Source organism: Megalops cyprinoides, chromosome 14 (genome assembly GCF_013368585.1).
Source record: "Megalops cyprinoides isolate fMegCyp1 chromosome 14, fMegCyp1.pri, whole genome shotgun sequence".
Taxonomy (NCBI): domain Eukaryota; kingdom Metazoa; phylum Chordata; class Actinopteri; order Elopiformes; family Megalopidae; genus Megalops; species Megalops cyprinoides.
The window spans coordinates 1202212-1218574 of record NC_050596.1 but is presented as its reverse complement, the minus strand read 5'-3'; the positions used below and the strand labels follow the sequence as shown (position 1 = coordinate 1218574).

The 16363-nt window shown below is 47.2% G+C and overlaps 1 protein-coding gene across 14 annotated transcripts in view; it reads left to right on the top strand.

Moving 5' to 3' along the window:
* Nucleotides 1-741: 741 nt before the first annotated feature.
* The window catches only part of LOC118788792 (insulin receptor substrate 2-like), a 95643-nt gene continuing 80021 nt past the window's right edge, over nucleotides 742-16363 (top strand). For 12 of the 14 annotated variants that reach the window (XR_005005435.1, XR_005005437.1, XR_005005440.1 and 9 more), the window contains exon 1: nucleotides 742-4138. Coding sequence is in view for 7 of the 14 variants with exons in the window: in XM_036544872.1 (XP_036400765.1) it covers nucleotides 943-4138 (3196 nt within the window). In the remaining 7 variants the exon portion in view is untranslated. Of the gene's footprint in view, nucleotides 4139-9121; nucleotides 9308-16363 lie in introns of those variants that run through there. The other 2 variants (XM_036544877.1, XM_036544876.1) reach the window with 2 other exon arrangements.

Sequence of the window (16363 nt, the reverse complement as noted above, 5' to 3'; positions counted from 1 at the left end):
CAACAGAATAAACACCAGCATGTTATCAATGATCTCGATAACAATTTTGACAAAAACAATTCCCGCTGAGTAGGCTACATCACGACGCACTCACATTTCAATCCTGCTCGCGCATTTGCATTGAAAAGATGTTGTATGACTCATAATAACACAAACATTTCTCAGTCTTACATATTTAAAGCAAGTGTGCGTCGTTTTTCGGAAAAAAAATACTCCATACCTGATGATACGGCCATAAGTATTTTACATAAATAGGCTACGTACTACCATGTTTTAGCACACACATTTTAGGATATTCCCAGAGGAATGTCCGTATTTCCTTAAATCAGATGTTACTCTGTTGCTATTTTCTATGTGAAAAAGCTGCCTTTAAGTCCAGTAAGTCCAGTATAAGTATTGTTTGTCTCTTAGCTGGAAAGTAATCAGTTATTTTGCATCAACAAGCACCAGGGTATACGGTTTGGGGAAGAGGGCACAGCTGAAATTTACGGATAACTACGGATAAATTAGGTTCACTGTACCTTAAGCTTTGGGAGAAGAGGAGGAGCGAATACTTTATCATGGAAGGTATTTTGTCGTTTGACGGGTTTGCGTTCCTATCAATCTGTCAGTTCGACCAATGAGCCGAATGAGATGATCAAATAGGCGTCATGATGGGTACGCCCCCCTGAAGGTTGCACCGCCTCTGTATGAGTGTCTTTTTTAGTTCCCTTTTTTGTAACTAACGTTGGATGTGTAGAACGTCACATGTTGTTTTTCTGTTCCGTTCAGTCACTCAGTGCTAGCCTATGTGTTATTTACTGTTAAACTGTTACAGATACCGAATGGAGAGCACGGCGCCGGCACTGAAATAGCGCAAAGAGAAACAGTCCAGCTGTTTATTTGTGCTTCAGGACGGAACATACAACAAGTTAAAAGAAAGTGAGAGTTAAGGACGTCAGAATGGAGAGTCCGCCAACGACAGGAGGACCCATGTTTTCTAATGTGAATATTAATAATAACAACATTAAGAAATGTGGATACCTTAGGAAACAGAAGCACGGACACAAGCGGTTTTTCGTGCTGAAGGAACAGAGCGAGGGCTTTCCTGCCAGACTGGAATATTACGAGAGCGAAAAGAAATGGAAAAACAAGTCGGCTGCTAAGAGAGTTATTCCTCTGGACTCTTGCCTCAATATCAACAAGCGAGCAGACGCTAAATACAAACATCTGATCGCCCTTTACACCAAGGACGAGTATTTTGCCGTAGCTGCTGACAACGAGCAGGAGCAAGAAAACTGGTACACAGTCTTAACAGATTTAATGAATGAGGGGAAAGTGTATGACGGATCTGCGTCTAATTCGGCGTCTTCTTTGGTGGGATTCGAGGAAGCGAACTACGGTATTATCACACCATCGAATGCCGCTTATAAGGAGGTATGGCAAGTAAATTTAAAATCCAAAGGACTGGGTCAGAGTAAGAATTTAACGGGGGTGTACAGGCTGTGTCTATCCTGCCGGACAATTAGCTTCGTAAAACTGAACTCGGAGGTCGCGTCTGTTAGTGTGCAGCTCATGAATATCCGGAGATGTGGCCATTCAGACAGCTTTTTCTTTATCGAAGTGGGCAGGTCCGCTTCCATCGGACCCGGCGAGCTGTGGATGCAGGCAGACGACTCCGTGGTGGCACAAAACATACACGAGACTATTTTGGAAGCCATGAAAGCAATGAAAGAGCTGTCGGAGTTCAGACCGCGCAGTAAAAGTCAATCCTCCGGTACGAACCCCATCTCCGTGCCCGCGAGGCGGCACTTGAACAACCTGCCCCCGAGTCAGACGGGGCTGCTTCGGAGGTCAAGGACGGACAGCACGGCAGCCACATCTCCCGTAACTAAGTTCACTTCCTGTCGGATAAGAACCGCCAGCGAGGGGGACGGTACCATGACCAGACCCATGTCCCTGAACGGAAGCCCTATCAGCCCCAGTGCTAACCGGATCCATCTGAGCCGGTCCAACACAGTCACAGCCAGGCCGTGCAAGGTGTTCGGGTCCTCCTCTCTCCAGCACAGCAAATCCATATCCATGCCCGTGTCCCACTCCCCGCCCCCTGCTGTCAGCCCCGTCAGCCTGTCCTCCAGCAGCGGCATGGGCTCTGCCTCTGAAACCATCCAGCGGGCATCTAGTGGCATCGCCTCAGTCTCTGGGTCTCCAAGTGAGGCCGGCTTCATATCCTGCGATGACTATGGCTCCAGCCCTGGTGAGGTCAGACACCACATGGCCAACAGAAGCAACATGCCCGAGTCCATGGCCGACACACCCCCGTCCCACGAGGGCGTCAGTGCATATGGGTACATGAGCATGGAGCGGCCGGGAGGCAGCCTGTTCAACCACAGCTACCAGAAGACTTCCAGAGAGGAGGGGCTGGACCTGGACAAGACATACAGGAAGAGGACGTACTCCCTCACCACGCCGCCTCAGCAGAGGGCACCCCAGCAGGTGTCCTCCACCTCGCTGGACGAGTACACCCTGATGTGGGCAACTCACATCAACGGCCACTCGGGGCAGAGCTCGCACACTGCCTCGCCGAAAGTCACCTACCCTGAGGACTATGGGGACGTTGAAATCGGGTCACTGAAAGGCTCGGGCAGCAACCTGGGCAATGATGGGTACATGCCCATGATGCCTTGGATGGCCCCACAGGGCGGGAAGAAAGAGAACTATGTGCCCATGAGTCCCATGTGTGTCTCTGCCCCCAAGCAGATCATCAACCCACACTCGCACCCCCAGACAGCCGGGGGCAGGTCCAGGACCAACTCCCCTGGCAGCTGCTCCCTGGATGACAGTGGCTACATGCACATGTGGTGCGGCTCCAACCTGTCAGTGGAGAGTGCGGACGGAAAGCTGACCAGTCACGAATACATGAACATGTCACCCGTGGACTCCTGCTTTGCTCTGACACCCTCCAACTACCTCCTCAGCTCCCTGCCTGGCGAGCCCCTGAGACCCCCTCCCTACTCGTACAGTTCGCTGCCTCGTGCCTACAAAATGCAGGCCCCCCAAAACGGAGACAGCGACCAGTACGTACTGATGAACCTGCAGAACCAGAAGATCACGGAGGAGTCTGGCTACTGCATGGTGTCCGCTGCATCAGCTGTGGGTGCTGGCCACTCGCCCTCACCCATGAGGCAGGGCAGGACTGAGATGCTGTTGCACAGGGGAAGAACCAGCAGACCTTCCAGGCTGATTCTGGACACACTGATGACTTTGCCAGGTATGAACGAGCACCCTTTGCCCACTGAAAACAGCCCTGGGGAATACATTAAAATAGATTTCAGCGACACCTTGCGATGTTCCCGGCCCTCTATGTCTATGGAGAGTCCAGCTTATTCACTGGGGTCCAGTGGCCAGCGGAGGTCCCCTCTCTCTGATTACATGAACATTGATCTGAACACACAGTTGCCCAAACCAGGAGATGACGCCCCTGTGAGCCCTCCTGGCTCCATGCTGAAGCTGTCGCCATGTCCCTTCCAGCCGGGGGAGAGGGGTTACCCCAAAGCCCATGTGGGCTCTGCACACCTCCCTGGCGGTACGAAGGATAATCACACAGAGATGGTCCTTGGCATCACCATCACCCCCCTCCCCTCTGCTTCACAGCCAGTCGAGAATGCCCAGACTGACAGCCCTACGAATGGGGTGGAGGGGCTGACACTCACCAACGAGGGTGCCCCAGGGCTAGAGGTATTCCTGGTGCCCTGCACTCCTGTGGATCCAGACCGGGGGGCCAAGGTGATCCGGGCTGACCTTCAGGGGCGGAGGCGGCACAGCTCTGAAACCTTCTCCTCCACCACCATGGTGACGCCTGTCTTTCCCTCCTTCGCCCATGACCCCAAGAGGCACAGCTCTGCCTCAGTGGAGAATGTTTCGATCCGGAACAACAAGGGCTCTGATGAGTACGGGAGCCCCATGTGCCGGAAGACTTCAGCAGGATTCCAAAATGGACTTAACTATCTTGCCTTAAACCTGATGGATGGAAATCTTGAGAACTGTGAGGGTCTTGCTAGACTCAAAGCTGCCAGTTACTGCAAAGGGGGCATTAATGGGATTCATGTCACTCCTTATGTTAGTCTGGGATTCAAGGAGACTGCTGCCACAGTTAAAGGTGAGTGAAGGCTATACATTCTCCATTCTGGGCCATTCTCATTGAGTTATCTCTTGTTTTTAAAGTTTTACTGAATTAATGACGGTGTGTTTTTGAGCGACCATCAGCGAGTATGAAGTGCTTCGTTTGCTGCTCCACCTGTTAAATTTGTGTTTGGTTCTTTTGGGTACTGGATGCAATATGTATTTATAGCTTCACAGAAAATCGATTTTATGGATTTGCTTTGATTGTGTCATACTTTAGGCTCGTCCGATGGAAACCTAAATAAAATAGCCTCATTTGTTTAGCCTCAAAGTTGTGCACTTTACTGATTTTTAAAACGCTGTGGTAATTCGCACTTTGACAATGAGTATTATATGCCTGCGTTCAATGATGCTAGTGTTTTTCCGGTTTTATAATTTTATTAGTGATAGCTATGGTCACTGTCTTCTTCGAACTTAAGGTGTTGCTGTAGCAGTGCCCTGACAGTCAACTGAAGCAGAAAAATATACCATGCAGTGGCTCTTGCCATAAAATATTTATTGTGTTTGGCATTTGAGCTGGGGTTGCTTACTTATGTTAATAGTTAATATTCTATTCTAATATTCTAATATGTTAATAGTCTGTATTGTTTGAGTCAAGGTACTGGTATAAATCATGGCAAGATAAAACCAATAATAAGATGGACAAAGTTATGTAATGCTGTAGGCGTTGTGCTCAAGGCTCTTCCCTGTGAAATTTTAAGGCGTGAGCGTTGTGTTGTAGTTAAAATTAAGTTATGTAAGCGTTCGGGACTACGATTCAGGGTGTAGCCTTCATATTTTCAGGTATTTTGGTTGGCGGCAGCGAAAACATTAATTCAAAATGAAACCTCGACAGACATGTATGTTTACGTTACACTGTACTGACTGGTTGACTGTGATGGCGTTTGATGGTTCGGTAGATTGACCTGTTCCATTTGATTTCCAAATGTGACTACCTGGTTGGACCATCAGGCTGTTGTAGTAAACATACACATGTGAAATACACATCGTAGCACTGCATGTTAAATCAACGCATCATCCTCGGTGCTGTACTGAACGTTAGTGTGGCTGTCCAGATGGTATTAGTCATATTTAAACGCTCAATAAAATATAATTTTGGATTGAAAATGTCGGGGACAACAAGCTTGAGGCGTGCAAAGCTAGTTGTGCTAGGACACGCTCAGGGTGTCACCTTTATTCAGGGTGATCCCTGTGGTTTTATCTAATGCCGTGACGCAGTTATTTTGGCTTACATTAGTTAATGCTTCTGTACCGTATATAGAACCTGGATGTACCGTAGTGGAAACAGTTAACATATCTTCAGGGGTGGTTACGGACCGCTTGGATATGTAACATTTGAATGAATTTGTACTGGTGGTTGCTGAAAAATAAAACACATTACACTTCCCGTGAACTACACATGATCCACCGGAGCAGTGTAGCTGGCAACAACGTGGAATGTACGACTTAAATCGTGTTACAGGCGATGAACGTGCAGGCTCTCTCTCTCTCTTGCCCCCCACCCCCACCACACACACAAACAAACACACACACACACGCCTTTTCATTCAAGTACATAATTCACTTCTCACTATTACGTTTAATCTTGCGCATCATGTTTTAGTGGTGTATCATCCTGACTTTGAACTGTAGTTTGCTGTGGAATGTGTATCAGAAATGTGGTTTGTTTTCAGTCGATTCATAATTTGATACGGCTAGGGCTTTATGATGGGGTATTTCAAACGTCTAATGTCATCCTCCATGCTGAACCGCGTTATACAGTTCTACATTAATAAATAGCGTTGGAGGGGCCGGTTCACTCACTACATTAAGGAGCTGTAACAAGCTACTTACTGTACTGGATGAAAGCTGTATCATTAATTAGTTGGAAAGCCTCGTACTCAAATATCTTACTGCCATATTTTGTATATGCGATTATTTTACGCACACTTATTTCTCCGGCAGCTATGAATTAAACTAGCAGTAATGGAAGCGGGTGATGACGAGAAGGAGGATGACCTAAAGGACTCCTTTACCGCTAGGCTAGTGTGTGCAGTGGCGTAACTTTTCGTGTCCAAACGGGCATAGTGTCGAGATGCCTCGAGGCTGTCTTTGCTGTACATCGTGATGACAGTTACTCCTTGATTAAAACAAGTGAGTCAGTTGTTTATCAGTCGACAGGTACTCCGGGTACGACAGGTACACACACACACACACACACACACACACACACACACACACACACACACACACACACACACACACACACCACCACCACCACCATTTTGTATATATTTAACTTTCATATTAAGTAACTACACTGTACTTTGGTTTTTTTTGTTTTTTGTTTTAAGGAAACATCTAATTGGAGAGACACTATAAATCTTGACAGTCAATTATTTATACAGTAGAAAGCATGATTCAGAAGCCATAATGCAAAAAGCGTAACTCAAACAAATGATTTTGGTTTAAAAAGCAAGGGGAACAAAATCTTGATAAGCATTAAAGCCAGATTTGTCTTGCTTTGCTCTGTCTGTACGTGTCTCAAAATGTCCAAGAGGGCGAGTGCTGCAGCTCCGTACACAAACACACCGGTGGTAGTGACAGGTGGTTTTCAGAGCTGAGTGTAAGGTACAGCTCATCAAGCCAGGGGACGTGGAGACTCAAAGTGCTTAGCCTGCACCGCTCAAGACAAAAAATAATGGCCTAGCTATGGTAAGAGCACCGGCTACCTCATACTGTAAGCAAGATCAGAGAGGAGCACGGTTCAAAGACATGCTCACCTGTGCGGGCAAGGAGGAAAACAGTGGATCTGAGGTGTTTCAAAAAAAAAAAAAAAGGTATACGGAAGAGAGGAACCCAGGTGCATTCTGGGAAGGCGTTGCCTGTGAACTCAATTGGTTGTTTACAGCATTCCTCACAACAAAAGATCTGAGTGAATGACTGGTGCAGTGTTTAGGGCGCTATCCAGCTATCGTGTGGATACCTGCTTTAACAAATAAAATGGAGTAGACAAACAAGGGGCAGGAATATGCTGCTGCGTAACTGCGGCTCTCACAGATTCCGCATTTTGGCCCAGGCATTTAGCATCTTGTCATTAACAAGCCACTGTGCCGCTTGGAAACTAAGGTGCTCGTGCAGCCCCCTCCACTAATCCTAAAGCCTGTCTGGCCCACTGCAGAGTTGGGCTCCAGGTGTGCTGCCGACAGCTAAAAATTTGCGAGTGGCCGCTGTCTGTGTTTACCAGTGTTCACCGACAGTTGAGGGCAGCTGATGATGCTTTTTTGCTCAGCAGCAGTCTGTTTTTATCTCTTCCTCCCAGACAGCCCCATGTCAGGGAAATGCTAATAGTTCCAGAGCACACCGCCCCTGCATCACCCCCATCCCCCACCCCCACAGTGCTGCAAATCAAACGGGTGACCTTTTACCCCATCCCCAGCAGATAAAGGGCTCAAAAGATTACTAATGTGCCAGAGGATCCCTTTGCAGGGAAGACCTATTTTGGGAGTCTTCTTTCTGATATACTCACCCTCCCTGTCTCTCCTTCATGTCAGGTGGTTGGTGCAGGCCTAGGCAGAAGAGAAAGTAAACACTATTTTTGGCGTCTTGGTCCTCTTTGAGAGTGGCAGCTCAGGAAGGGCAGAGCCAGGGCTGTGCACTTGCTGCTCTGAGCAGCACAGGGTATCAGGCCCATCAGCCCCCTGACAGTGCAGTAATGACTGCTGACCATCTGCTTCACAACAGAAAGGCACTGGAGGGCAAGCAGAAAAGGGGAAAACTTCAGCCCCATTCAGTTTCATCTTATTCTTAATCCCCCTCACTTATTTAGTGCCGACTTGTATGTATGTGTGTGTGTAATGTGTAACGCGTTGACACGTCAATACACACGCAATCAGATGCTTGCACACCACGCTCAGATATGTGCGCACACACACACACACACACACACACATACACATGTACACATGCATATATTCTTTGAAATGATGGGGTTTGGCTTCCTGGTCACCCCCTAAGCTCACCCCCAAAATATTTTAAAGTAATACCTTAATTATTAAGTACATCAGCCAGGAAGTGGGCCCTCTCTGAAAAGCAGCTTGTGTATATGTGTGTGTATATCTGAAGCTCCCACGGCTACTCGCTGACTCCTGTGTCAGAGTTTCCACACCTCTAGTGCGCTCTTGGTCACTGAAGTAGGCCGAGATGTTCTAGGCAGAGATAAAAACGGTCCAAGTGTTGCCCACATGTACAGGGAGTTAAGGAGGATTACATTCTGCTGAGGATTAGACATTGTTTCAGCAGCTTGGTTTGTTTGGAGTCAGCGGAGGGCAGTGTGAGCTAGAAGAGGAGTGGGACGGCCTTCCCCAAAGTGATCCCTGCACGCAGTTCTGGGGGAGATCAGCAGTGGTATGGAAGAGCACCTCTGTGAGAGCACTGGGCTATCCTTGCTGCAGTGGTAGAGGTCTAGCCGGGGTGGTCCTTTCCCCCCACCCCTCCTGTCACATTACAGTCTTCCTATGATGCTCCAGGCCCAATAGGCGCGACGTGGTAATCAGAGGGCAGGATTCAGTGGAGGCCCGTATGTGCAGGAGAAGGGTTGGCAGTGTTACATTACCACAACGTTAGATTCACATGGCCATTTACAGGCCTGTGTGAGAAATGAGCTTTAATCTATGTGGCTTGGGGGGGGGGGGGGTTGATTAAAATGCAATTTCAACCCTGAAATATGAAGGCACGCTATTATAAAATCAGCGCAGGATTTCTGCAGGAACTTGGGGAAAATGCCTGCATGCTGTGACAGCATTTTAAATGAGCACTTTCTCCTGTAACGGAGGTGGGCAGGTGCGTTGCATGGGACAGGATGAGCAGAATGCACAGTGATACACAGCTAGGCCCTAATTGCGTGCATGAGATTACCGCTTCTGACATTGCGATAGCTTTCCACTTTTTTCTGGGTGTTTTGCGGGTTTGGGTGGTACAGGCAAATGGGCACATTCTGCTGTTCACGCCCTTGGCCCCACATAACCAGGCCTTTCCAGGAAACCCTGTACTCCTACACCACGTCCCTGAGCGGTCCCTCTTGCCGTGGGAACCGAAAGCCGGTCTTCAGGAAGCAGCCAGCATCTGATCCCAAGAAGATAAAAGGATTCCCTCTGCCCTGCCCCACCCCCACCACATCCAGACCCCTTGCTCAGCTGTGTGGGATGGAATCTCCAGTGCAGGTTTGTGGCAGTAGGTAGCTGCCTATAATTACACCATCTTGTCTTTTCACTTGGGGCTGCTGTTTATGTTTGCAGTCTGAGGATGGGTAATTAGCCGCATAAAGACTGGCTTGCACAGCGTGCTGGCAGACAGCACAGCACTTGACAGAGAGCTCTGATTTTGGCCGTTTAAGGTTAATGAGTGGTTTGCTATTCTGTTTGGCACTCAGAACATGCTTCTTTCTTCTGTTTAAATATTATTTTGTAAATGCAAATGTGGAGACAGTCTATTGTGATGTTGGGGTTGTCTGGGGACAATGTTGACCCACTGTGCAGGCTCCCCATACACAACATTGCAGTTGTGTACAATGCTGACCCCCCCCCCCCCCCAGGCCTCCTCCCACCTCCAGTCGAGGGCTGTTTTTGACTCCAAAGATGACAACAGTCCCCCTGTGATGATAGGCCACTCAACCACACATACAGAGAGGAAGTGACATGCAGGAAAAACAAGAGAAGAAGAGACTGCTCAGTGAGAGTCTTGTTGTTGGGGTGTCTGTGAAAGGGTGCTATTGAATTCAAAACCCGAGGGAATGGCTAGGGGAGCGGCTGAAACTGGGTCAAAACCGCTGAGCCCTTTCCCTTGAGAAGAGGGTGATTGTTAAGCCGTTTTCACATATGAACTCCGGACAATTGCCCTTTCACACATGTAGCATACAACAGGAGATTATCAGTGTCAAACTCGTTCTCACCTACTGGAAATACTCCGGTTTGGTTTAGGCAAGGGGTGGCGCCGGGGTAGATCGTGCAGGAGACAGGACATGACGCAAAAAGTATGCTGCAGAAATCACAGTGGTTGTATTCGAAAACGCCTACTGCATACTGTGTACTGCGTACTACACAAGTATATACTGTGTACTGCATGCTATTTTACAGTGTAGTACCCAGTATGCGATCATTAATGATTACATTTGTAGTATGTTACATTGTCGCATGAAATCATTGCGAGTTTAGAAACGTCCAGATTTAGATTTCCTCGTGGTATTTAGATGCCACTTGCATTCTCACGAGTGAAAAGTATTGATGAGTTCACGAAAAGTATTCTAGAGTTGAAGTATTTTCAGGTTTTTTCTTTTCAGTGTCTTACCTTTCGGTGGTATGGGCACATAATGTGGCACAGAGGAGGAGAAGGCGAACATAGCTATTGTACTTTTGGGTAGCCTATAAAAAATATCACACATAGCCAACCAAATGGTGCACAAAAATTATTAATTATACATTTATTATACCAGGAAGGTAAGTTTTTGTTGTTCGCTATGTAATGTTAGGTCACCAGTTCACCTCATCTCACTATACCTATCACTATTACCTAGCTACAGCTTAGCTAGCTACTAACCAGATAATAAACTACTAACCAACATTATTAATCATCGTAAGAGACAAGTTTTGGTAGTATAGCTATAGCTAACTATCTCTTTAACGATCATTGCACTCAAAATAGCATGTATTTGGACGTATCCACAATGTCAACAAAAGAGTGGAAAGCAATATACAGGCACGCAGAAAAGAGTATGAAGCAGATGTTTGTATTCTTCTGGTTTCGCGCCAGTCGCACGATAGAAACGTCATCAACACACCCACTCACTCGCCGTGGATTCTCCGGAACATGACCTGCTTTATTCAAACATGGACTCAATCTGACGTTAGATGGACTTTGTACTAGGGAGCTGGCAGAGTGAAGTTCGTCTCATGTCCAGTCCAACTGATTCGGACATTTGCGTTCTCACATACAGCTCCTCCGGGTAATGGCTAGATAAGTTCAGTGCATGTATGAAAGAGGCTTTAGTTGGCAGCTGTTGGGGTGGTCTGCCTTCCCAGGCCCTGTCTCTGGATTCCCCTGCTATTGTGGCAGCGTGCACACACAAATGAAGACATAACTACAGATAGCACATGTTTATGGTGGCTGCTGAGTGCTTCAGCAGGCTTCTCTGCTCTGCCTGTATGTGTGTGTTCCAGGCTGCAGAGCCTCCCTCAGTGCTAGGGTTAAATATAGCCTCGAAGCAGATAAATATGTGTACATGAGGGGTTCACTTCCCGGCGAGTTATAGTGGCACAGCTCATACTGCCAGGGTCTCAAGTACGCCACTGTAGTGGATGTTGACATTGTGTTCCACAGAAATGTGCGCGTGCAGGGGTGTCCTTCATCCTCCTCCTTCTCTCTCTCTCACACACACACACACACACAGTGGAGACAAGCTGGCTAAGGACAGACTGAACTCCATGTTATTGCATTAACAGCAGTGTGTAGGTGTACAGTGGCCTCCTTCAGGACCATGTGAGTCACAGGTCTGTCCTGAAGCTGTTAACTCTGCTGCTGCTCCTTAGTCTGACAGGGCTGGTGAGTCCCCAGACTGTGCCCCTAGAGAGAGAGTTTGCTAAAGCCGTCCCCATGCGCAGTGTAATATGTATCCTACTCAGTCAGCACATCTTAAAGGATAGGGTCAGCTCCAGCAGAAAAAAACAGGCTTGTTTGCTTCGGAGACCCGACTCCTCAACTGGGACTGTTAAATGGAGAAGCGCTATTGGTTATCAAAGTTAGAGGGAGGAGGAACCCCTGTGCTTTCAGTTTCATAATGAGGGGCGGTCACACGGTAATGCATATAACAGGAGACCCCCATCCGTCACTGTAAAAGGAGCCAGAGTGGTACTGTGGTACTTTGGAGGGGGTGAAGGGTGGAGTTGGGGTGCAGTGGAGATTATGCCTCTAACTGGCTGGGACTGGTTGAGGGCTGCCCAGCTTGGTACATAGAGGCACATGGAGGCCTTCACCTGTCCACAGGAAACCCGACCCCTCGGTATGACCTCCCATCCCGTGACGTCACCAGCGCACGGGGACACCTTGCACGCATGAGGGTGGCCACACACCTCCAGCTTTAACGCCCTCTCAGAAAGGCAGGAGCATCGATCAGTCCTATCAGGGGAGGTGTGCTTTTTACTAAGGCCCCTGAGGCCTGCTTGGCTTCAGCCTCACACACAGCGCTGCCTCCTGTTGGCATGGTGAAGCACAAGCCCACGAGTGTGCACCAGCATCCACCCCTCACCCCACCTCCCCAACTGGGTCACGCATCCGTAATATGCTTAACATGTTAATTGAGGTGGTAAGCTCCTCTCTTTAGTCTCAGCACCCATGGAGTCGGTGCACAAGTAGACGCCATAGAGGAAGGTAGACCGAGGGGAGACATGGAGACACAGGGAGAGGGACAAAAGGCCCCCCAGGGAAAAAGGAATGGCAGCGCCCCTATCACCTCAGACTGCTAAAGAAGTTCAGACTGTCAAAACAGATTTTAAAAACCTTCTCCTCTGGTGCCATCGAGAGCATTCTGGCAGGATGCAAGACCCTGCAGATGGTGGTGCAACTAGCTGAGCGCATCACAGGGACTGTTCTAACTCCCCTCCAGGACTTGTATATCAGGCGGTGCAGCACCAGAGCCAGTAGGATTATGAAGGACCCCCATCACCCAAACCAAGGACTCTTTCAGTGGCTGCAGTCAGGCAGATGCCTCCACAACCTCAAGGCCAATACTGAGAGGCTCTGTAGGAGCTTCTTCCCCCAGCCATCAGAACGCTAAATGCAGCACATACTGGAGTCTGACCTCGTTTTGCAAATTTTTGTATGCTTTTCACATTTTTCTATTGTGTTTTATATCTTCCTTAAGTTATTTCTTTAAATTATATTTTTTTCTCTGTTGTGAGTTTTGCACAATCTGCCCTGTTGCCAACCATCATTTCACTGCTTACTATACATTGTACCTTGTCAAATAAAAAACTTTGACACACAGGCTGGTCGCTGCTGTGATGGAGGTGTAACAGGAGAGATGCGGCATCAGTCAGAGAGAGGGGAGAGAAAGGGGTCATGACAGCAGAAAGGGGGGGGGGCACATAAGAGAGAGATTAAAAGGTGGTATTGAGAGTATATACTAGGAGTATGTTTAAAAGGGGGTAATGGGAGAGAAGGAGGTAAAACAGTAGGGGGGAAGAGAGATGGAGGACAGAGAGAGAGAGAGAGAGAGAGAAAGAGAGAGAGGAGAGAGGCTGCCCTGAGCCTGCAGTGTACACTGTACCCAGTATTACAGGCCCTTGTGATATATGTCTCATATCCCATTCTGAGGGAGAAGTGTGAGTGAAGCATGCAGGTCAGGTCACCCCATTGAAGTGACCATTTTAGCCAAATATGTGATATGAAAACGTAGACTGAAATGAATGAAAATGCACTTGTTTTGACTCGATGACGTAAGGGCCAGCGAATCGGGCTCACAGAGCAGAGCCAGGGATGGGAAGAAAAACCAGGACTTGGTCGCCAGGCGAGAAGTCTCGCCGCCTCATCCATTTATCAAAATGACTTTTCATTTTGGACTGGGTCAGTCCCAGACACTGTTTCGCAGCAGCGCAAGCATTGTGAAGCCGCTTGCGAAAAGAACTTACATAATCCAGCACGTTATGCTCAGCACGATTTTCACTAGACACCAGGGATTCACGGAACAGTTTCAGCGGTCTACAAACCGTATGGCCAAATACCAGTTCTGCAGGACTGAAACCAAGGGACTCCTGCACAGACTCCTACACGGCAAATAAAACGAAGGGAAGTCCCTCGTCCCACTTTAGAGGTGAAATTTGTACCTTGGTCCGTTTGAACGACCTTAGGTAACCCGAAGGTAGAACAGAATTTCACCAGTGCCTTCACAACTGCCTTTGCCTTGAGCATGTGTAGTGGCACAGCTTCGGGGTAGCATGTGGCAGCACACATCAAGGTCAAAACATACTGATGCCCTGATTTCGTTTTAGGCAGGGGACCCACGCAATCAATAATAAGCCTCTCAAACAGCTCCCCGATAACTGGGATAGGGTGCAGTGAAGCCTGGGGAATCACCTGATTAGGCTTCCCTGCCAACTGACAAGTGTGACATGAACGACAATATTTCGACACATCCGTCTTTCGACCCGATGATACATTTTCCGGACCCCTAAATGACCAGCCAAGGCATTATCATGTGTTAAAATCAGCACTTGTGGACGATATCCGACAGGAACAACAAGCTGATAACTTGTGTTCCACCCCATATCATCTTGCGTAGTCGGTGTTCATTTTCACATCAAAATTCCATGATCATAAAAGTAAGCTGCCTTTTTGGTTTTCAGCTCATTGCAGGGAACAACGGCAGAAAAACATGTTGACAGGGAAGGGTCAGCCTTTTGAGCTGCTAGGAGCTGCTCCTTCCCGATTTTTAAAGCTTAACCAAAGACCTAACCAAGGAAAATAAGAAAACAAAATACAATCTCTTCCCTGACTCCCTAACTATCCGAAAACAGGAGAAAAAGAAAAAAATCAACAACAGAAAACGGCACCCACCCCCTACTACCCGCTGGCTAAACCACAAAACGGTAACACAAGGTATTTACATTATTTTACAAATATACACAAAAACAGAGAGTGCACGCACACAAATGCGCATCATTGAGTAGGCTCTATCAGAGGGGAAGCCCTCTCTCCATCCTGAGGTTTCCTCCTTTAAAATCTTCCCACTCGTTCCTCACCCAATCGCAGCGGGGCGCCAATCTGCAGGAAAAAAAAACGGAGGGCGGAACAGCGCAAGAGCGGGAGCAGACACGCGAACAGTAGTCTACGTCCCAGGATGTAACATACAGCATAAGATCCTAAAGTGTTAAGTCATGCAGACCTTTAGTGTGTTGTCAGTGAGGAAGCTGGATAATGAAGTAATGCATGGCATCATGCGACCATGGGCTAGGGTCCATTGCAGAGAGCCGGTGCTGGGGTTTGTATGCAGTTTCTGCAATCTGGATTTATGATCGTGATCAAAGAGGGCCGCTGTTAGAACACTGGATTTGAATGGGCATCTGCATTATTCTGGTGTAATATAAATGGGGAGATGTATAAACATAAAGCAAAATATAGCTGCAAGCAGCAATTCTGGGGTCCAAGCACAAATAAGCTAATTGCCTGGGGGTCTTGAATTTCATGCAGCAAAAGTCTGTGATGAAGATTTTCACAGACTAGTGTTAAGAATTTGATTCGAATTTTACGTGCCAAGTTTTGTGCCGATCAGCACAGTGGTTCAGAAGCACATGAGTATTAAATGTCAAAAAATTCATTATGTCACCGTTGCAATTTGATTGACACATAGCTCTCATGTTATTTGACGTAGCGACTATTCCTTTGCAATTTAGATAGAGCATCCATCACAGACCCTACAAATGAAATTTTGAATCAATTGAAGTTACGGTTCATGAGAAGAATATTTTTAAGTATATTTTTCACATACTAAAACTTGGGTTAAAAATGGGCGTGTTCAAGCGCTTGTGGAGTCTGTGTTTTTTGACGGATCGCTTTCAAATGTGGACTGTCGTATCAGTGAGGCCTTGTCATTGTGCACAAGAAATTTCAGAATGATTGATGCAACAGTGAATGTTTTTGGTTAATTTGCATATTAGGCCAAGTTTTTTGATGTAGCAGCTTCTTTTTCGCAATTTAAGTCAGGATTTGGTTCAAGATGACGTGTTTCAAGTTTTGTGCAAATCGGCCCAACCGTTCAGGAGAAGATGTCATTTTTGCTGAAATCATAATTATGCAAATTAGCTCAAAATCCAATATGGCAGACTTGAAAGGTTCAAGAGGCAAAGTTGTTCCATGTGAGGAGGGGAACCTGTATACCAAGGTTCGTGACTTTTCGTCAAATGGTTCAAAATTCTATATTGGAAACAGTTGTTCAGGAGACGACCCTCTACCTTCCTACCAATTTTGGTGACTTTTCGATGCACGGTTTTAGTTTTATGGCCAAGATTGCAAAAGCGGCGGAAGAATAATAATAATAATAATCAAAGTCCAATAAATCCAAGTAAAAACAAGAGGGTTCCAGCACCTTTGGTGCTTGGACCCCTAATAATAATAATAATAATAATCCAAGTAAAAACAAGAGGGTTCCAGCACCTTCGGTACATGCACCCCTAAT